The sequence below is a fragment of the Aythya fuligula genome, chromosome 1 (assembly GCF_009819795.1).
Source record: "Aythya fuligula isolate bAytFul2 chromosome 1, bAytFul2.pri, whole genome shotgun sequence".
In the NCBI taxonomy this organism is placed as follows: domain Eukaryota; kingdom Metazoa; phylum Chordata; class Aves; order Anseriformes; family Anatidae; genus Aythya; species Aythya fuligula.
Window position 1 is genome coordinate 138,470,592 of NC_045559.1, and position 23,143 is coordinate 138,493,734.

At 39.1% G+C, this 23,143-nt stretch overlaps 1 protein-coding gene across 1 annotated transcript in view; it reads left to right on the forward strand.

The window, feature by feature from the left end:
- ATP10A (ATPase phospholipid transporting 10A (putative)) overlaps positions 1-22,414 on the forward strand; it is a 68,899-nt gene extending 46,485 nt beyond the window's left edge. Inside the window, exons 11-21 of the mRNA XM_032199953.1 lie at positions 3,210-3,313; positions 3,471-3,597; positions 5,792-5,976; positions 7,329-7,650; positions 9,343-9,419; positions 13,185-13,310; positions 18,117-18,317; positions 20,503-20,583; positions 20,674-20,778; positions 21,101-21,288; positions 21,558-22,414. Of these exons, the coding sequence (XP_032055844.1) occupies positions 3,210-3,313; positions 3,471-3,597; positions 5,792-5,976; positions 7,329-7,650; positions 9,343-9,419; positions 13,185-13,310; positions 18,117-18,317; positions 20,503-20,583; positions 20,674-20,778; positions 21,101-21,288; positions 21,558-22,257 (2,216 nt within the window). The 3' untranslated portion in view covers positions 22,258-22,414. The remainder of the gene's footprint in view (positions 1-3,209; positions 3,314-3,470; positions 3,598-5,791; positions 5,977-7,328; positions 7,651-9,342; positions 9,420-13,184; positions 13,311-18,116; positions 18,318-20,502; positions 20,584-20,673; positions 20,779-21,100; positions 21,289-21,557) is intronic.
- Positions 22,415-23,143: the final 729 nt, after the last annotated feature.

A 23,143-nucleotide genomic window follows, 5' to 3' on the forward strand; every position in this document is an offset into this window, starting at 1 on the left:
TTCTGAACCCAAGGTGAATCTCCAGATAAGACCGATAAGGCATATGGAGAGCTAGCAGGAGTTTTAGCTCTCATTGGTGTGCTGGTGGAGGACAGAAGTGCAGTCATTCCTGCTGGAACTGAGAATTCACATGGAAAGTGGTGCGCACATCTCTGTTTGTAGAAAATTACTGTCTTTGTTCATTGAAACATTATGATCTTGCATTAGTGCCCATGGTATTCAGACAGATCTGAAGTGATTAACGCCACTTAACCTAAGAGTAGGTAGAAATGGCTTTTGCTGTGTTTAAGCACCTTTTCAAATTTGCACTGTTTGAAATCAGTGAGTGACTGAAATAACCAGTAGCATAAGACTGTGTGGGACATGCAAGAAATACAGCGTTTGTCTCTGGAACAGTGATGTATCACAATAAATTAGGAACAGTGCTTGCCTACTTTATTCTTTTAAAGTGAAAAAAGGCTGATTCAGTCATACAAGCAGCCTCCAAGAAGATGTGCTGCAGTACTTCTCCCAGAAAAAAAAAAAATAATAATTTATTATACAGCCAACTCGCACATGCCAAAAAGACTATTATGCACAGATAGAAACAAAGCTAAATGAGTAATACATCTGCACTATCCATCTGAGAAAATCTGTATATAGGTAGCATTAATAGATAGATAGATAGGCCTACCAGGATATTCCTACCAGTATTTGCCACATGACTTTAATTAGAGATGAGGAATGCAAGGAATACTCCAGTCTTTCCGGAGTCCTTTAGGAACATCTGGGTGTGTGCACTTCCAGCTTTGCAGACCTGGAGAAGATGAAATAGTCTTTAAAGGTGGCAAAATAGCTATACAGAAAGTAAAATATGCTGACATATGGTCAAGGTAACAGGATCGAAAAACAGAATATCGGGATTCCAAACACCCAACTGCTTCCTTCCTCCAGTATCAGAATCACAAAATCACAGGATGGTTGAGGTGGGAAGAGACCTCTGGATATCATCTAGTTCAACCCCCCTGCCGAGCAAGATTACCTGCATATTGCACAGGATGGCATCCAGGCAGGTTTTGAATATCTCCAGAGAAGGAGACTCCACAACCTCTCTGGGCAACCTGTCCTAGTGCTCTGTCACCCTCCCAGTAAAGAAGTGCCCCCTCATATTCAGCCAGAACCTCCCGTGCTTCCGTTTGTGCCCATTGCCTCTCGTCCTGTCACTGGGCACAACAGAAAAGAGACCAGCTCCGTCCTCTTGACAGCCTCCCTTCAGACATTTATACACATTGGTGAGGTCTCCCCTCAGTCTTCTCTTTTCCAGGCTAAACAGGCCCAGTTCTCTCAACCTGTCCTCGTACAACAGGTGCTTCAGGCCTCTAATCATTTAGTAGCTCTCCTTCGGACTCACCCCAGTAGCTCCATATCCCTGTTGTACTGGGGAGCCCAGAACTGGACACAATGTTCCAGGTGTGGCCTCACCAGGGCTGAGTAGAGGGGCAGGATCACCTCCCTCGACCTGCTGGCAACACTCCTAATGCACCCCAGGACACCATTGCCCTTCTTGGCCACCAGGGCCCATTGCTGGCTCATGGTTCACCTGCTGTCCACCAGGACCAGCAGGACAGCCCCCAGCCTGTACTGGTGCTTGGGGTTATTCCTCCTGAGGTGCAGGACCCTGTGCTTCCCTTTCTTGAACTTGATGAGGTTCCTCTCCATCCAGCTGTCTGGCCTGTCAAGGTCCCTCTGAACGCAGTACTGCTAAATGTACTGAAGCCTCCAAATGCCCAATTAGAGATGGTGCTGCTGTATAAATAAAAAAGTGTTGATGTGTTTAGTAGACATGTATATGTACACATGGTCACATACAGCAAGATCAAGTTGAGTATGGCTGCATGCTGAGAACATGGGCACTGAAAAGTATAAACAAGAGGAGATTCCTGTCATCTAATTTAGATAGCTACATTTTTGGTCAGTTGAGAGAGATATGCACATGCAGTGGTCAGCTCAGAGCATCTATATTAGGTCTCTGCAAGCGCTCAGACTTCTGGTGTTGAGTAATGCTCACCTGACTCAGTGGTTACAGTACAAATACCAGATACAAATGACACAAATAGCGCATTAAGAAACAGCTCCAATTACAAAATTATAATCCTGAGATGATTCTACAAAGCCAAAAAACATGCAGACTTTTTTTTTTTTTTTTAAATGAATGACATCAGAGAATAGGAAACTTGCCTCAAGGCACCAGTCATCCCCATCAGTGGTTTCAATCTAAAAACAGTTTCCTTTAGCAGTAACACTGCAATTCGTATTATTGAAGGTTGCTATGACAGTACATTGTACATGAACCTGTCTTGATCCCAGATGATAAAAAAGATACATATCACCTGTTTTTAACTTTTGAAGACCTCATTTCAGGTAATGAGATGGAACAAAATGTGTTACCATCATATTCATTAATCTTTTTGGAGCACAGTGTGAGTACATTGAAACAATCCCTGCTAAAGGGAGAAAAGGAACAGAGGTTCAGTCCCGATTCTGAACTCTGACACATGGCTTTAAGGGGGGAAAAAACTGAGTAGAAGTTGGGCTGATGCACTCAAGGTAGAACTAGTTGTGAGGTCTGCATAAATGTAGATTGTGTTTTGAATGCAATCAAAGTCACACCTAGAACTTCTTGCATTGACTCAGACCAATAGGTAGTGTAGTATCCGTACAGTACTGACAGTAGTACTAGTATCTTCATATCCTTAGATATACAAAACAGAGCACCGCTTCTCCTTCTTTTGAGATATTAACCTATGAGGAAAACTAAGTGCTATTTTTAAAAGTATCATTTTTCTGTACGTAATGATATGTACAGAAGCCTTTGCTAATACTCTATTTGAAATCATACTTCTCTTTCTGACATTATTGTTTGCTGTGAAGATTATCAAGATTTCTCAAAGTATTCAAGACAAACAAATACTTAAGGAGTTAGAAAAAGACAGTCTTTCTAACATAAATTCACAATGACATTTAAAGAGAGAGGAAAGAAAAGATAGAACAAAAAGATACAATTTTTTTCTAAATTGAATGTTTTACTTGAAAGTTTTCCAAGAGATATTAACAGTTCTTTAAAAGTTTCAGTTTTAATGTGGTGGTACAGTTAGTACCGTAGACACATTCGTATTCTCTGAGGCCATTCAACTGCTGTTATTTTTCAATCACCTTTTATTCTGCTCTAGGTGACCCTCGGGGCAAACATCAAAAAAAAATCCAAACCAAAACCCAGAATTACCTTAATCTGTATGCTGTAGATGGGCTGCGGACCCTGTGCATTGCAAAAAGAGTAAGTAATAAGAATAAGTAAAAAGTTTGACAAAGATTACTGAAGACATTTATTAATTTATTGTTCTTGATTTATAACTTTCTTTTTCATTTTATTCAGTAAAGCATGAATACCTCTGCATCACTTTGACTGTGCCCTCACATACTCTTTTAAACAGGTTCTCAGCAAAGAGGAGTATGCCTGTTGGTTAAAAAGTCATTTGGAAGCAGAATCTTCTACAGAAAATCGTGAAGAACTCCTGTTTCAGTCAGCACTGCAGATAGAGAAGAATCTGCATCTGCTAGGTAATGAAATGAGAGCTGGACATGAAGTTAAAGTGTGTTAAAAATTCTGAAAGCTTGGCTATGAAATCCATTCTTTCCTTTAAATGCTTTGTGACAGTACAGAAACTTGCTTCTTTTGGACTTTGTTGTAGCTGTCATGTGCAGCACCACAAAGGAATGGGATTATAATTAATGTAAAAGACATATCCTGTTTTTCTTGCTCCTGCAATCATTTTATCACTAGTGAAATGAGTGGAGTAAAACAAGAGATGCATTTGACGCAATATCATAAATGGGAACTGCTGCTCTAAGTAGGAGGAGGACTTGTCCGAAACCTGTCTACAGAATTTCTTTGGCTTAGTGCCACTTTACCATGTCAGAGAGTTCCATGACTCCAGGGGCACCAGAGATGCTCGTAAAGCAAAGCTCATAAACTGCAGTTGTGAAAGGCATCAACTCTCATATACATCAGGTTTAGCACGTGTTCTCGGGGCCTCTGTGGAAGGGGACTGCAGTACTTTGTAATGGTGTAGATAAGATCAGTGTATGTAAAATGTATTCCGAGGACAAAGTCATCCTGTTTCCCTGCTCAGCTGAGATGTAGAAAGCACTGAGATTCTAAAATGTTATATACCCTCTATTACTCCAAACATCCAACTGCTTTTTCTGGCAGGAGAACTGGGACAGTCATCACACTGAGGGAACTAACAACCTTCAGTATTTGCCAACAGGCCTGTCTCTGGGAGGCGAGATCCACCTCACCCAACTTCTGATGTGTCTACTCTAAATCTCTCAGGCTCCCTATATAACCAGAGGAGAGAGAAAAACAAACAAACAAACAAACAAAACAAAACAAAACAAAAGTGCAGTTCATTTGATCTGACTTAGATACCTGCTTTAGGATTAGAAGCATGGCTTCTCTCTGACTTAAAGGGGTCCATGAGGTCACTAGTTCTGACCACATTAATTGGGAAAATCCCACCATGTTTGTCCCTGTTGGCTCAGTAAAAAAATAGTGAAATTGAACTGTGGGATTAGTAAATGAGCTCTAGGCAGAAGTAAACTACCTGTTCAGCCAGGGATCATTACCCAGGAACCTCATAATGTGGTTTGTGTCTTGCAGTGGTCAGTTAAGCTTAGGTTTTGGGAATAAAACAGTGAGTCTGGTAAGGGAATGTCTTTTCCTTTGTGCACTGTTAAGATAATAAAAGCTTTCATCACATTGCACTAGGAATGTGTTTTCACCTACATGACTGGTGCTCAGATTTTGGGAGGATTTCTAATGCTAAAATGTTTTTGTTCAAAGAACAGCCATAGCAATAATAAATAGCTGACAGAAGTTCACTTTCTTTTTCCTGTTGTTCCAGGTAATTTGCATGTTTGTTATTTCCAGGTTCTCTGGTAGTGAGGGCTTACATGTCCTTGCATTGAAACTACTCTGAAACTCAGTGGAACACTGACATGTCAGTGATGACATTGAATTTGGTTCTCAGCTGCTTTTGCTAGAGTATTTGAAAATGGATTTATGAAAGCATAGGAAAGATACTCAGTTTACTATAAGTAAGTAGGAAGATATGCTGAAAGCATGAAAAAGCCACATTTTACTTCCACATCATGACCAACAGATACATAATTTATTCTCTACTACATCTTGTTTGGCAACCAGTGTCTTTCTGAAAGAACAAAAAGCAGCAACAAGACAGGAAGAGGTATAAGTCTAACGCCCAATGTGCAGTTGCCAAGCTGCAGTTCTGCTGTCATTCCCCTTTGAAAGGGAGAAATCTCTAGTGATCAGGCCTCTTTTAGTTGAGGAAAAGCAGTCAGGACCCTTTAGAAAAAAGCTACCTCCTAGAATCAGTATCTTTTCTAGCACCATTCAGAAGAAATGGCAAAGATACAGAGCAGAGTCACAATAAGCAAAGGCACATCAGCCTTGTGAACCACTGATAGGACAAGTGGCATCAGGTTGCTTTTGAAGTTTTGAATTCTGGATTTGTTGTTGTCTGTTGATGCAGGTGTTTACCCTAGCTGCTTTATACTCTCTCCTGATTCCTCTAAAAAGCTGCCTGTGCAGTCTTGTAGCTATTGTTAGTTTAGTGTAGCTGTTTCCCAATGTAAGTGACTTGTTTTTTTTGAAAAATTCAAACTTAGAATTTGAGGTGAACTCTTAAGTGCTTATTTAACACGGAATAATTTGCTTTTTCTGTCTGCTTAGGTGCAACTGGCATTGAAGACCATTTACAGGACGGTGTTCCAGAAACCATTGCAAACTTGCGCAAAGCTGGGTTGCAGATTTGGGTTCTTACTGGAGACAAGCAAGAAACAGCTGTTAATATTGCGTATGCCTGCAAGCTACTAGATCATGATGAGGAAATCATCACTCTGAATGCTGAGTCACCAGTAAGCAGATCCAGTACTATACTGAAGTCTATTTGTGAACTAGCTTTGCTTTATTTTCAACTTGTACAATTAAAAGTTTGATGGCTTTTTTTCCTTTCCCTCTTTTTTTTTCTTCTTTTCCTGCTTCAACCGTAATTTTCAGGTAGGACAAGTCTTTGAATACTTTTCAGTGAATTCTATTTCTAAGTTGTAATGTCATGTCATATACTTACTGCAGACATTTAACTGTGTGTTGGGATCCACCACGAATGAAAACATGCCATTAACAGCATAAATGCCTGCCTTTGGTATGCATTCTGAAAGCATCCCTAGTTTTGCTTATTGACACCAAAAGCAATCTATTATTAAATGCTTGTTGAGGGAAAAAAAAAAAAAAAAAAAAAAAAAAAAGCTGAATTGAAAATTTCTGCTTTATTTTACACCACTGAAATGTAGTATTTTGATAACTTCATTCATGTTTTCTCGGGTGTTTTATTCTCTGGAGTTAGAAGCAGTGCTTAAATTTCAGTGCTAGCACTCAGAGTCAGAAAACCACATCTACATTAATGACTTGCTTCCTAACAGACCTTTTCTAATTCTTCTGAATTACTGATCTTTCCTGTGCTCAACTTGTCGCAACCAGACAGTCACAGTTTACTGATATGGTCTAACATACAAGGAACCAGACCGATAGTGCTATAGTCCTTTAATGAGGTGATAAAATTGGACTTCAGATCAGCAGAGGAGAGGTAGGCCAGCAGTATCCAGCTCCAATTCCTTTCGAAAAGGAAGAAAAGATAACAGCATTTTCCGTTCTTGAGTGTATCAACTGAACTGGTAAACTGACTTTCCGTGATCTTTCGTTTTTTGTCATACTTTGCTGTACAACCAGTAGCATTTCATTTTAAATGTTCATATATTCTCAATAACATCTTTTAGTTGAGTATGTCTAGGACAGAGAATTCAGTTTAAATAACCTTTAATTGGCCTTTAACAATGCTTAACTACTTGATATGAGTTGTAGGCGTATACATGGTGCTCATCACCATGTTTAACTTGGTACTGATACTGATTATATCATTCCCCGACACTGTTATTCTGAGAAGGAGCTAAAAGAAATTAGTTTAGCATACAATAATGCATGTTAAAGAGGAGTGATTTTTTAAGCTTTTCTTGTCTTCATTGCTGTCATATCTTAGGCCAAAATTGTGTTAAGAGCTAATAGCAAAAAAGAATATTAGAGATTAAAACTTTCACAGTGCAGCAAATATAACACATTCTCCATATTCCTTATGCTTAAATATACAGCAAACACAGATGTTTGAATACATGTTCTTTTCTCTCAAGCATATTTATTCTGAATTTTTTTTCAGGAGACATGTGCTGTCTTGCTGGAGCAGTGTCTGCAATGCGTAGAGTCTAAATTTTCAAACAACACAATAGACGAAGCTACTGGAAACATGACTATTGGGTTCACCCCTCTCTATCCACCCTCTTCCTCTGTGCTTTCCAGCTTGGGCCTAGTGATTGATGGAAGGACTCTAGCTTATGCCCTGGAACCTACTCTAGAAGATAAATTTCTTGCACTAGCCAAGCGATGCCGTTCAGTACTGTGTTGTCGCTCTACCCCACTCCAAAAGAGCATGGTAGTGAAACTAGTCAGAGACAAACTCAAAGCAATGACCTTGGCAATAGGTAAATATCTCATTTTAAATATGCCCACATTGATGTTTATTGTGCCTTGATAATCTTGGGTTTTGACTTGCAACATGATCTTTCCAGCTGCTGTACAACTCACATACCTCCTAGTTTTGTCTGAAAATGTGTCAGACCACTCTAACAAGTTTATTCAAAAACAATATAAAACTCTGGAGTAGTATTTGGGATTTCCTCCTAGAGAAGTTAGGTACAGGCGATCTAGGGATGCTATGAGGTTTTAGCATGTCCAAACACTGCTGTGAAGAATTGTGTTAGCTGATACTGCGCAGAACACCATTTTGCAATACTGTGTTACACAGACCAAAAGTGTGCTCATTGTTTTTTCATCTGGTCATGATTCAGTTCAAGGTTCTGCATTTTTCATCACAAGTACGTCATACAGCATAGGCATGAATTGGCCATCTCTGTATAAGGAATGAATTTATGACAGGCATCGTGCCAGCTCTTACACTACATCCCTGCTAATTGTTCCATTGGCAGAGGTCAGATTTTGTCAGACACCCTGGTTTAAATCTTTGAGCATTTTTCATGTTTCCATGATTTTTACGTATGATTTATGTATGACATATCAACCAGCTTTTCTTTCCCTATCTCAAGTTTAGGGTCACGTTACGCTAGAAGATACAATTGTAACATACATTGTCACAAAGCACCCTAACTTTCACCTAGATATCTTGGTTAATCATAACAGCAGCACACGTGGGTTGGACCTACCCATCAGAAATCCTAAGTATATATAATAATAGCCAGACTCCTGTGACATCCACAGCACCAAATGTGTGCTGATTATAATAATTCTCATGCCTACTGAATTATATCAACTCAACTATGCCTTCCTTGCACTTAATTTATGTCTTTGGCTGTCTGACCATGGAAATAATCATTTGAATACATGGTCAAAATGTCTAACTGGTTAACTTGAATTATCCAGAAAACTTAAAAACAATAGTGGAGACTGGGCAGCTTTGTTTTCATTCTGAGCAACATAAACATGTGGGTTAAATTCAAGCTCCTGCTCTGGCTTGAAAACTGAGTAGTTCCACTTCACTTTTAACCAACATGAGCTAACTTTGGTTGTTTCACACAGTCACAAAGACATCAGTTTTATCTCCTATCGCTTGCAGTATCATGACTAGAAACAGAGCAAGAAATGGTGACCGTGCAACCACTGTAGATAAATCTACATGTGGTGAAGTATTAAAGATCTCAGACTGGTCAACCCAAGTCAAGAATTCGTGTTTGCTTTTTAACTTTATTGCACTTTTCAGTATGTAGGCATCCTCATTGGCTTTTGGCATCCTTGCACGTTTCATTCTTAATCATACCTGACTGCAGGCAGACACTTGTCAGGAAGCAAGTGTTAGGAAGCTCATGCTTGGGAGTGTTTTAGTATTTGTACAGTTCAGGCCTGACATTTAGGTCTTACTAAAAAGAGAGGTGTTTAGTTTATTTTTGCTTGCCATGATAAAAACAGTCTACAAAGATCAGAATGTATCGGCAGCTTTGCCAAGCTTTGAAACTTATGTTCCAAAGATGGATCTTTTCCTACATCATCTCCCTTACTATACCCAGCCAAAACTCAATAATAACTAGTTTTCCTTTCCTTTGCTGTTTCCAACCTTTCCTGGTCTACTAATGACAAACAAAACCGTATTTTGCCATTTTTAGGTGATGGTGCTAATGATGTCAGTATGATCCAAGTTGCGGATGTTGGCGTGGGGATCTCTGGTCAAGAAGGCATGCAGGTAACGTTGCTCGGTCACTGAAAAGCACTCCCATGAAAGGCTGAAATAGGCACTTCCCATGCGCTAGCTTGATGAAGCTGTCTGTGGATAGCCAGCACAAATAAAGGAGCAGCTGCAAGTTACACTGAGGAGTGCCAGTTGTGCTCCATAAGAATGCTTTCAGCTTGAGTTTAAGCTTTCATTTGTTCTCAGAGCTGTGCTGAGCTTACACATGTAACCATCTCAGAAAATTCAACTTACCGGATCATTCTAAGCAATATATTTAGAGAAATCATTTATTAAATACTGGTTTCAAGGAGGAAAAAAGCTTTTCCATGTATTATTTAGACAGGAAAAAAGGTTCACTTTATTCTGGCTTTATCTTCCTCTCTTGCATTGCTTGGGTAAACTGACATTGAATAGCTGCACAAGCCCATTCAGCTGAAGCAGCTTATTTGCATGGTGTGGTGGTATCTCTTAGCCCAAACACCCACACATCTCATTCACTTAGCCCTATTCAGACAGCAGATCAGTGAAGAAAGAGAAAATTGCAGCTCTTTGCAGAACCACTGCTCCCAACAGCACCATTCCAAGTTTTGGTTTTCGCCCCATTTCCTGCCACAGGGAACATGAAGATAAAGGGACTTCCCGTGCAGGTTTTTGGATGTGTTCAGCCTGTTATTATTGTATTTGCCACTGTATAAGAGGCACATCTCTCATCCCCAAAAGAGAGTATGTATATTTATAGGATATATTTACCTACTGTACTACCTAGTGCCTCTGCCTCATAATGCTAATGCAGCTCAGTTGCAGTGCTAGCACCAGAAGTGGCAATAAGATGCAGAGAATGAGGAAGATACATCATTTCCACAACCTACCTTCTATTTAGTCTGGGTGCAGACAAATTACATGAGAAAAGAGTAGCTCAGTATATGACAAAGAGTTCGTCAGGCAAGATGGGAAGTGTTTCCATCCAGAGAACGTGAGCAGATGAGCATACTCCTTAACTTAGTTACCAGTGGGTGGTTCTCTGCCCCACATTGTGGTTTTTTTCAACGCTGGCTGGATGTTTAGTTCAAAAGGGAGGAAAGGCCTCCTTCACACTGTGTACGAGCTGGTGACAGATTTTTATTCCATGGAGATTCATGAATACTGTGACTTAACTGGGTTAAAAACACAGACTCATGAAATAACAATCTCATGGAACCAATGAACTTGGATGGCAACTCTGTGCATTTTTGACATGCAAATCACCAGAAGCTAGGACAGTACTCTGGAGAAAAGCCAAATGTTTTTCCTATTTGTTTGCTCTTCCAAAGGCATCATCTCTTGGCCCTTGTTGGAAGCTGAATACTAGGGAAGATATGCTTCAGTCTGACCCAGTTGAGCTATTACATTTTTTCTACTTCCTGTTTTAATTGTTGAGTGGGTTTGGTCAAGGTCATCTCCAGTGCAAGTGGAATTCTATCAGTTCTATTCATACAGAAAAATTTCAGGCTTAACATCCATTACAAATGCTTCTTCAGAGATGGTAGCATCTTTAACTTAAACTGGAAGAAGCTACCACAAAATATTCAGACATTCATTGTGCATATGGCATCCCAGCCCTATGGTTCTGACTTTGGTGGATGGAGGGGGCAGGAGGAAAGAAAGTCTTGGATTAAGCTAATGCCAAGTACATTCACTGCTATGTAACAAAGCCCCGAGAGCTTTGCATAGCTTCTGCTGTATCACTCTGCAGGCATGGCTAGGATCCACAGAACCCAGAGGAGACTGTGGGGTCTCCTCCAAGCCATCAATTTTAAAAAGGTCTGCCCCTAGCTCCTTGGGTCTTAGCATCTCTTATCAATTTATCAGTGCTTATCACCTATGTATTAATTCAGATCACTGCCTAACGCAGACATAGGTAATGCTCGTGGTATTTTTTTTAACTCCTCTCCCCATTATGCTACTTTGAACAGAGCTCAGGCACTTAAAATAACTAGTCCTCAAATGCCCCAGGTTTTTGCATGTATTTAAATCTGAAAGCTGTTTGCTCATTAACCCATTAAACTATCTTTTTTTGTTTTTTGTAAATGAAAGTTCAATAGGGTGGAAAATATTTGCAGATCCCATCCTTTGTTCCAAGGTCCTAAGAACTTTGCAGGCCTTCTTACTATAAACAACTGTCAGAATCGTACACATGCAGATACTCAAAAGGCGTTGAGGATTTGGATGTCTAAAACAGCAATACTGTCTGATTTATTTTCTTTCCACATTCTATGGAAGTGTGTGGAGTATGAATCATGTTTTCCTGTGAAAAAGCTGGAAGAAAAAATGTGAAAACGAAGAGGATATTTTGAGGTGAAATAAACATGCAAATGTAATTGGATAATACTGTCTTTCCATATTCCTCACACTAATCAAAATGGAATTTAAAAAAAAAACAACCTGACACTTCTCACAATGCGTTGTGAAGTAATATGCTAGAAACATAACAGGAAAGAAGCTTTAATATTGGAATAGACCGAGATAGGGTGGAGGACAAGCAAGCAGGTGTGGCACAGCTCTGCTCTCAAACTGTGGAGAGCAACTTTTCTGCAAGACAAATAAGGCTGTTGTGTACAGTGACGTTATAACAACTGCATCTCGGTACCTGAGAAATCCCAGTGTGGGTCAAAATATTAAAAAATGTCCCAGTGCTCATATAAATCTACTGCTTAAATTACACTGTATGTATACTTGCTCCTGCGTGCTGTTTCTCCTGCATACTGTAGAGTTTAATAGCTTCTAAAAGCACTTACTGGTCTAAACTGAGCCCTTTTGATGATTTAACAAGAAAGGGGATTAGGAAGAATTAAATGGAAAGAAGCCTTTTGTTCAAAACCACTGCCAAAATAAACCCGACTGAGTATAAGGAAGACTTGGGTCCTCTTGAGATTTTCACCTTTCGTCATGCTTCTGCTGAACTTTGAGAAAAATGTTGATATAAAAATTAAAATTGAAATGTAAAGTAGTATTACATGAAATCTTAATGTGATCCTAGGGATATGGAAAGCCATGAAACAGCTGTGATAACCATTATTTACAAGACCGTCTCATCTAGATGTACAGTGCCTTGAATTTTAGTCAGTCAGAAGTAGAAAGTGGGTGACTCATTTTGTCAATGTGTTTGGCAGGCTGCACTGCCCCAGAGGAGTCTCATCTAGGATGATTTTTCATAGATGGTTTTAGCATGCAATTTAAAAAATCCCTCAAAATACTGATACCTCAGTACATTTGAGTCAATATTGTAAGCCAGGTTTGCAAATTTTATTTTAAAAATAGTATTTTTATTGTTTTGTATTTTAAAGTCCAGTGATTATGATGCAAGCTCTTAACTGCTTATTTCTTATTTTATCTTCTGGAATTTCATTTTGCCCTGTAAGTAACCCTTTGGTTTTAGAGAAAAAGACATTACAGACACCAAGATGTTCACACATGTTAGTACCCTGAGTCTTCATGTTCATGCAACTAATTGCTAGCCGTTCTCCCACCTCTCACTTTCATGCTGCCTGTCACCACCTGGAGTGTGCACCGTAACCTCCTCTGTGCAAGGCCCAGGTCTCCTGGCATGTTCTGCAAAGCCATGGGGTTTGCTTATGGGTATTCCAAGGCCATCGCTGCATTTCACATGCACTGTAGTGGATTTGATGCCTCATCACCACAATTCCCATTGTTTGTATGAGTAGACAAGATGACTAGATACACTGGCGGGGCTGAAAGTGGTGCTTTACAATAACGGTTCCAACTTTTCTCTCATTAAAGGCGGTGATGGCAAGCGACTTTGCAATCCCAAGGTTCCGGCATTTGGAGAAGCTCTTGCTTGTTCATGGCCACTGGTGTTATTCCCGGCTTGCCAACATGGTGCTGTATTTCTTCTACAAAAATGCAGTAAGTGTTTAACTTGGCAGTTTTGTGGCACCACATGTTTCCAGCGTTTATTCTGTGCTAAGTGAGCATTAGGTCAGCCTTCAAACAGTTTATAAATAAGCTGCAAAGAAACTTGCAGAGTTGAAAGACAGCTGGCTGCCATTTGCAAAAATACAAGATCCACTCCATAACAGCTACAGTGTGCTGCTGAATGTGCAAATTAGGTAACAGAAATAACAAGCACTGCTTAAGAAAAGTTTCTTTATAGAGTAGTTTTGCAAAATTTAGCTAGACACGGGAGTCTTTAATGCCAAGGCCATCCAGAACTGGTCCAAAGTAGCAGTTGGGTGTGTTTTCTCTTCCTGACCCTATCTTGTAATTGCTTATGAATCACTGTACATTTTCCCTAGTGACTTGTGATAATTTGAGTCATCTGTGTGTCTCAGATGCCAAGATTTGGAAGATGTTTTTTATTGATTTATCTTATTCCCAACTAACCCAAAGAATTCATTAGAAAGGAAGCACACAGAGGTAAAGAACAGACTATGGGTCTGCGTTTCCTCTCTGGTGCATTCAACAGGAGTTAGTCCAGTACTGGGCACTGAGCCAGTAGCAGCTCAACTCCTTGGCTCTAACAAAGTCCCTTTGCATTGATCTTGGAGTATAAACGTGATTGATTGAAAACTGCTTAACAAGACAACCAAGAATTCCATCAGCTGCGTGGGAGTCACTACCTGGCACACTGATCTGCTCACTTTCAACACCTACAAATCACCCTGGGAGCAAGGGATATGAAGAAGCAGGAAAAAGAAAAGAGCCAGAGCTCTCAGACCTCTGCTTGCTCCAGAGGTCTGTCTGTGTAATGTGTGAACCATGAGTGGAAGAGTGGATTTCATCCTCAGTATCCAAATCTTACTGAGAACAAATGTAGTTCTCAGTTTTGTAAAAGCTGCATTCCAAATTCTATCTAGACCTCAATTTTTTAATCAATGGTAACCTTATTATATAAATTCCTCTTGGCCTGACTAATCTTTTTGATCTCAATCTGAAGGTAGGTTTCTTATCAGAAAAAGACCATTATTTGCTATGAATTTTGAATGTCATAGGAAATGCTAGAGGAATAAAGCATTAATAAACTAGCTTTGTGTTAACAGAAGTATGATAGAATACATTCTGTGGTCTGATCAGAAACTGCATGCAAGCACCCTTCCAGACACAAAAAACAGGGACTGTGAAAGTCTGAATTTCTGCCTGAGTACGGAATAGCAAGCAGATTTAAATAATGTTGCAGTGCATGGAGATCCACCTGTTGAAACACAGCAGTGAAATACATGCTGGTGTTCAAATGCCTGAGTATTAAGGCTTGATACTGAACATCTGTACTCCCACCCCCAGTGCTCTACATTTCAAGATACCCTTTGGTGTGACAATATTGAATCTCATCAACTTCTAAGAAGTGTTTTCAGAGCCATCTTATATTAAAATAAATAAAATAATAATAATGAAGTAATACACGTAAGACATTCCAGCAATCAGCAGCCAGAGCTGTTGTTTATATACCTACATTTTTGTTCAGCCCTTGTAAAATCTTCCATTTCCTTTGGTACAACTTCCCTTGACTACAAGTATTATTTCTCATGCCATTTTTAGTACAATGTTTTCAGAAGGTGCTACCTCAAGGCTAGAATATAACGGCAGAATATGTCTTTGTGTTGGCTCTGCCTTGACAGCTCTCAGAGATTTCTGAGCAATACTTGTTTCTACTGACTCTGAAACTGTAGTGGGATATCCAGCATATAAACGTGAGTATGTCTGACACAGTGCCTGCCCTTAAGGAAGGAATATTCCAAAATGAAAGGTGGGAGCACCTGATCCTTCTGCAAAGAGAAAGTTCTGGATGATTCTCCACAGAGATCAGGACAGCTACACTGCAAATGTTCTGCAAGTTTTCTACTTACTCGTGGTGTTTTTCCCATTTGCTAGCATTATGAAATTTTCCATTCTCCAGTAGAATCTAACTCAAAGTTTAAACTCCAAATTGCTGCAAAAGCCATTTGGAAACTCAGATGGCTTATCCAAGTTGTTTGGCTTGGTAGAGATAATAAAAATACAAATAAAATATAAACCGAAACATAGCTTGACAGGAAATATCTAAGTTGATACAAAGGGATTTCATGAAAACAAACTTCTACTACATAAGCATGTATTACTTGTTCTCCTTTATACATTATGTCTGCAAGAGAGCACTGGACATCTTTTGATATATATTTTTTTCATGGAGGTATTCCAATTTGGGCCAAATCCCTAACAGAATCTCATCTTGGAGAATAAAATAAAATAAAATAAAATAAAATAAAATAAAATAAAATAAAATAAAATAAAATAAAATAAAATAAAATAAAATAAAATAAAATAAAATAAAATAAAATAGAATAAAATAAAATAAAATAAAAAAGAAACCTTTTTTACCTAACATCTAATATAATCTTTATATCAAAAATTTCATTAAGTTTAATTTGTTTTGACTGTTTCTCAGTGGGGGTAATGCACACAAATGAGGACATGCTATGTTTGAGATCAAATTAAACTCTTGTTTAATCCAAAATAAAATTTCACAGGCAAAAAAAAAAATAAATTTGATTCAAGCCTGGTTATTTAAATGTTATTTGTACAGCTTTCTTTGACAGCACTGCTAAAACCCATATTAGAGATGGTATGAAAATTTTCAGCAGACTGTATTTCCATCAAACTACCCGTTTTTGTCAAAGCCAAACTGCTTCCAAGACAGGTTAATTTTAGCAAGGCTCTAGAGAGGAAAATATCTTTGGTCCATGAATAGCAGGATTTTGTTTATTTAAAATGAGCAAGAGAAAGGTATCTAAATCCATGTATTTATTGCAATTCCATTTTGTGAAGACTCGGGAAGTTTTATTGTCCTTTGGGTGTGGAAAGGAAATGAATTTCAAAGTCTGTTCAGTTGTGAAATGAAATTGCTATCTTCCAGCCAACTGTTCAGAAAACAGCAAGCTCTGGTAACTCAGTCTTGTTTTGGGCAAAGGAAGGTATTTTTCCTGAAATATACGCAGCACTTTTAGAAGTGATCCTTAAGAAAATGCAACCGTTTAACTTGTAATAGTCTAGTCTATAATATGGGCTCACAGACTGTGAGGTATGTTGCTACCGATATACAAGCTACTTCAATGTAGTATGAAAATATCACCTGAACATACACATACTGTACATCTCTCTCTCTATATATATATATGCATTTATGTATAGCACGACTAAGCCTTTTATTCTGTGGCAATTTCCCTGTACAAGATACTCTCTTTACAACAGTTTTCACCGGCTAAGCAGTCCATAGCTGCTTTTGTCCCATGCTTGAGTTTCACCCAAATTTTATGGTTCAGATAGCACAGATATACATTTTCCTCTGTAGACTTGAAGATGAAGAAAGGGTTAATATATTCCAGATGGTTGAACATTTTTGAGAACAAAATACTAAAAGAAGAGGAAGTTAAAGGAGAGGTCATGTCATTTCCCTTCTTCTTCGTGGTTAAAATGAGGAAAACCCCTGTGGGACAGTTGCCAAGGTTTTTCTGGTTGCCTTCTATGTAGTGTTAATCACTTTACAAAGACTAATTAAAATTGAAGTTTCAGGAGGACCAAACCTGAGAGTTTATTTCCTTCCCAAGTAAGCTGCCCATCTTTTTCCAGGCCTCAAGTCTCCCCCTCACAGGTGAGATCAGCACCTCTCTGGAGCCCTGAAAACCTCTCACGAGGCAGAGATTGTAGAAGAAATGAGTTCATTGGGTTCATGTGGGCTCACTTCTCAAGCTTATCCAGATCCTTTTAGGTGGCTTCCCTTTCTTCGGTTGTATCAGATGCACCACTCAGCTTAGAGTTGTCTGCAAACTTGCTGAGGATGCACTCCATTAGTGACATTGCACTGTCTGTGTCATTGATAAAGATATTAAACAGCACCAGTCCCAAAGAGACTCCTGAGGGACACCACCCATCACTGGCCTCCACCTGGACATAAAACCACTGACTGGAAACCTCTTTCTGCAGCCATCAGTCAAGTCCTTACCAACTGAATAGTCTGCCCTTCAATTCCATCTCTCTCCAATTTAGAGATGAGGATGTCACGTGGGACCATGTCAGAGGCCTTAAAGAAGTCCAGATAGATGACAAGGGTCAGTCTTCCCTTGTTGACTGATGCAGTTACTCCATCATACCTCAGAGAGCTGCTCATTTTCTGAATTTCAAAGCACAAAGATCAGAATAGTTAAGACAACTGTATTAGACCCTATTGTTTCACATTCCTTGCTTCTGGATGGTCTTGCTCCATGTTGGTCTTGGAAAAATGCTGCATTTACCTTTTGAAGACTAGCTGATCCTCCCAAAACATCTCAAACCAGCAGGAGGTATTATTATGGAAATGTTTATTATTACAACAGTAATGTAAGTGCTAGGGGATCAGTACTCACTTACCTAGAGGTCAACAATGGTTGGGAGATCTTTCTATGTTTAAATTCTCTCAGAGTTTCACTTGAACAGAAAGTTAATTTTGTGTGAAGCCAGCACTAACTCATATGGTCTGAGGTTCCCGAAGCAGTCACTTCAAGGTTTGCCGAACTGTGGCTTAGCTAAGTGGTATGTGCATGAGGAACAGCAAATTCAAGACTATCTTTCATTGCAAAATTCATTCATTTAGAGTTCACAGATGAATCCTTGCAGCACTGGAAGCAGAATGGTATCAGCACACAATGAGATGATGATCCTGTTTCTCCTATCATATTTACAGCACTGCTGGTTCTCTTTCAGATGTTCGTGGCCCTTCTCTTCTGGTACCAGTTCTACTGTGGTTTCTCTGGCTCATCGATGGTTGACCAGTGGTATCTCATCTTCTTTAATTTATTTTTCTCTTCCCTTCCACAACTGATTACTGGTGTGCTGGATAAGGATGTGCCAGCTGAAATGTTAATAGCTGTACCTCAGCTTTATAAAAGCGGCCAGAATATGGAGGTAAAAACTTCTGCTTTCTGTTTTGTTTTTTTTTCCTAGATCCTTTCAATTTCATCTGGAAACCAACCTGGCTCCTAAAGGGCAGGTGACCAGTAAAAAGGTCCAAGAAGCCACTATTGCTATGTCTCGATATTGCTCATCTTAGTTAAAGTATCTGTGTGACAAAAGTACACTTGAAATAACAACAAAAAAGACCAGCTATATTTTGAAATATGTAGCAGGCAGGAAGCTGGACACTTTAGGTCAGCCTGAGCTGAACACCTACCTCCTGGTCTAGACTCACAAATAGCTACTAAAGTAGATGGTACCTTGTAGACTAATGCAGATTTTCACAGAATTACCTCACCATACCTACTCAAAACTTAAGGCCCCAGTCATTTACAACTAGGCAGAAGACAAAGATGGCTTCAGGAGTAAGCACACAGGCTGATAGACTCTGAGGGAGGTAGTCATCAGCAGATGACAGATTCTGAAAGCTTTTGTTGAAAACACCTTGTCCCATCTGCTTAAATTGTGCAAAGAAGACAGAAGGAATTGCAGAAGGGATTGAAGCAAAACCACTTCTGGTAACAGCTACAATGTGCTTCAGGAAAATCTTTCTGCATGGTAAAACTATCCATACCCAGGCACTGCTTCCAAGGCAAAAAGCCCTTCTTAAAAATGCCTGGCGTTGTGCTGTCTGAGGGGAGACGGTGACTGTTTTGCCTCTCACTGTACACCTGCCCTTGGTACACTACACATCTAATGACATTGCTAGGCATTGTCATGGAAGGATGAAAGGAGAATTTTAAGTGCAAGTTATCTTTAGTACTATAATGCAAGAGCTCTCTTTTTCACCCAGCTTTGGTTTTCCATTTTTTGTATTTCTTCTATTCTACTGCATTGCACTTTAAAGATCTGTAACGTTGCTACCTACCTTTCTTGCCCATTTTTAAGGTGATAAAAACCTTGTCACAGCTTAAGCTTGTTGAGAATTTGTGTCTGCCTGTCTTCAGCTGGCAAACTGAAGAGAGAAATCTCCCATGTTCATAGTGCAATTATTTCTCATAGGCAAACCGAGGACCATTCTAAGTTTTTTTGAAATCTGGTCAGTGCTTTCTCTGAATAGTTTCTAAGAAGGCATTTAAAAACTTGACAAAAGTCCTGCTTGAGGTAGGATGTCTTTCAAAAAGAAATCACCAATTCAATGCCTGTAGAATTACAGAATAATTTTGGTTGGAAGGGACTCCTGAAGGCCATCTTGTCCAGCCCCCTGCTCAACCCTGCTAGGTGAGCTTACTCAGGGCTTTACTTAGTCCAGTTATGAATATCTCCAAGAATGGAATTTGACACTCTGAGCAACCTGTTCCAGTGCTTAACCACACGTTATTTCAGTGGACCCAAGAACACCATAATTCTTTCTAAGCATCTTTCAATTCTCATTTTTAGGCTTCAATGAGAGTATTCAAAGAGGAAAAGATCCGTGAGGAGCTCAGTGGTTAGAGATGAGGCCTATATCCCAAAACAAATATATACATATTTTGCCATTTACAAACTATTTTTCCTTACACCTGGGTCTTTTTTATGATCATCCACACCACTACAATTGTATAGTGCTTTAACTCAAAATGTTAATTTTGTTTTTAGCAAGCAATTTTATGCACACAGATACATGTATCTAATTCGTTTTTACATATGTATGTATAACATAGCATAAATTCCTGCATGAATTATCACAAAAATCATTGTAGATCTTCCTTTCTAAGTAATGGTGCATATTCTGTTTTCTCTCTTGCAAATATATACTCTGTGCTCATGTGCATATGATATAAAACCCATTTAGTCATGTGCTCACACCTCAGAGAACTCCTGAAATCAGTGGTCTAACTATTGTGCATAAATTTGGGCATCTTCATAAACATAAAAGTTTGATGATCTGAGTGTGTGTTATGAGTGTCATAGTCAGATTACACCTTCTAATAGGGAACAAAAAAAAGAAGTTTCTCTCCCTCAGTAGAGTGACTTGCAGATATACTCCTCATACTTCATCCCTAAAGGTATTTAACTAATTGGCAAAGTGTTGAGGATATTTGCACAAGCCCTTAAAAGTGTCCATTGGAATGTTTCCCTGAAAATACCTAACCCAGCAAACAGCATTTTAACTTAGGCTCTGATTTTCTTTTTCATATTTCTTTTGGTGCCACAGGAGTATCAACCACACATGTTTTGGATGAACATGATTGATGCTATGTATCAAAGCCTGGTTTGCTTCTTCATTCCTTATTTTGTAAGTGTTTGGTTTAAGATATTCTATTTTAAACATTTTGAGGAGAACTGGAAACATAGCTTGGGCTAAATTCTGTCTCCTTCTTTGCAGACTTACTATGATTCTGAGGTGGATATTTTCTCCTGGGGAACTCCCATCACCACAATAGCTCTTTTCACCATTATACTACATTTGGCTATTGAAACCAAAACTTGGGTAAGGTACCCACAGTCCACACAGAAACTTACTAGCATATTGTAATTCTTTTCTTAATGCCATTCTTCAAAAACACAAGATGTTCATTTTGTTCCCTCAGCAGACTCCTTTTTTTATCAAGTGCTGTAAATAAACATGAGAAAGATTTTAAACAGTGACTTATGCATTGCTTTGTAGTGTTGTATATATAATTTTGAAAATATAAAGCTCTAAATTCTTTACTGTGCATGGATTTGGCTTCAGAAATTATTAGCTATTAATCCAGAATCATGTTCCCAGAAAATAAATAATCATTGTTCTTGTTTTGTTGTTGTTGTTCTAGACTTTTCTCCACTGGTCATCTTGCATCTTCAGCATCCTTTTATTTTTCTTTGTGGCTCTGGTTTACAATGCTTCCTGCCCAGTATGCCATCCTCCATCCAATCCCTACTGGACTATGGAAAGGCTGATGGGAGACCCCATGTTCTATTTCACTTGCATTATATCACCAGTCGTTGCATTGCTGCCCAGGTATTGTGTCTTCTCTCATATGTGAAAGTACTTCATACATATGATGGGGAGGACAAGAAAGATTTCTTTTTCCTCTTCCTTTCTTTCTTTTCGTCTTACCAGCCAATTCAATTTTTTTAAACGGGTCGTTACATGAAGTCAGGTTGTCTAGCATTTTCTGTGCTCCTTACCACAGGAATGGACCTATGATATTTGATATTTTCTCTTAATAATACCTCAGGTACTTCCCGTATTTCAGTTCTTTTCATGTTCACATTCTCCTCTTGCAGATTTCTGTACAGAACGCTTCAGGGAACACTATTCCCAACGCAGCTGCAGCTTGGACGCCAGTTGAGTAAACTTCCCCCAGAGATTCGCACCCAGCTCCTGACCAAGTTGAATGTCAAAAAGGAATCAATACATCAGACGCAACCCTTTGCAAACAGTTTCTCACCAAACCTTGTCGCAAATGCCAGTGATTGTTGTAAGGCTTATAACCAAAACGCACCTTTGCCAACATCTCCGAAAGATGAGTCGCTTTTCCAAGAGCACACAAAGGCAGAATATACAACAGATCGGATTGTGGCAGCCTCTCCCCAGGGTGCTCTGCAGTTCTCTTACAGTGAGAACAAACTCCCCTCAGAAACAAGTAGTCAGGATACGTCCATGGGGTTTCATGGCACTTCAGAGATGGATTCACTGTCCATGGGAGCAACTTTCCCATGGAGCCCAGCAGTCGATCAAACAGACTTCAGTTTGTTGAAGTGGATCACATCAACTCCGCTGTTCAGTCGCTTTGGAACTGTTTTACAGGTGTCATCAAGTAGTTTACAAAATGAAACACAGGACACTATGTGTGTGCTTGGCTCTTCTTTGCATGAGGACTTCAAAGGCTTAAAAGAACAGAGCTCAAATAACTTCCAGGACAAAATGAAAGGGACCCCATATGACAGTTGTAAAAGTGACAATTCTGAGACCACCTTTTTATGACATGGGCCTCAAATATATTTATATATTTTCTATTTGCACACATTTATAGTGAGATTACTCTATTTGTTTCCAAAGGTGAAACAGAAAATCAAAGGTACAGAGTGATTATTTAAGAATGTTTAAATACAGTATATTGAAATAAGAGCTTTAAATATAAAAAGAAAACACTTGAATGTTCCATTTATATTGTTTTATTTTTTCATCTCATTTTGTAAGGAAATGCCGTCTCTTTATTTTCAGATGCTTCTCTTTTTTTCTTCTGACACATACTGTAAAAGCAAAGGACCTGTCTACCATATCCAAAAGGATTAGATGCAGCACCGATTACTGGTATCGTTATAGGCCATTCAGTAATCAAGGATGAAAAACCATTAAAATAAATAAGCCTCTGCATTCCATCCATTGTCTGCTTGCCAGAGTGCTTTGTTGCAAGAGCAAACCATTAGGCAAGACAATGGAATTATTATACACCTCTCTGTAAATGCTAACAGTATCTTACCACCGCATTAATAATACTGGTATTTTATAAGAGACACCATATTTTGATATTGCAGCCATAGCATTTTATGTGTCATGATAAAACAATAAATAAATGACCATCCATATTGCAAAGTGACTTCCCAGTCTGGCATTAATAGTATCTCAGCCCTTCACCTGAAGTAGCTAGCATGATACAGGTCGTGACCTTGTATATAGCTGCTTCTCATTTGTGTGCAACTGTGGCAAACAGCTGGTGTCCACTGTGGAGTTGGACTTGGAGAGATCTGTAATTTTTTTGTGCTGGATTCCTACAACAAAGGGGCTGGTTTGGCTGAAGAAGTGAGACCTGCTTGCTAACTGGTAAGCAGGGATGAAAGTTCTCTTACACATCTTTACTGTCATTTCA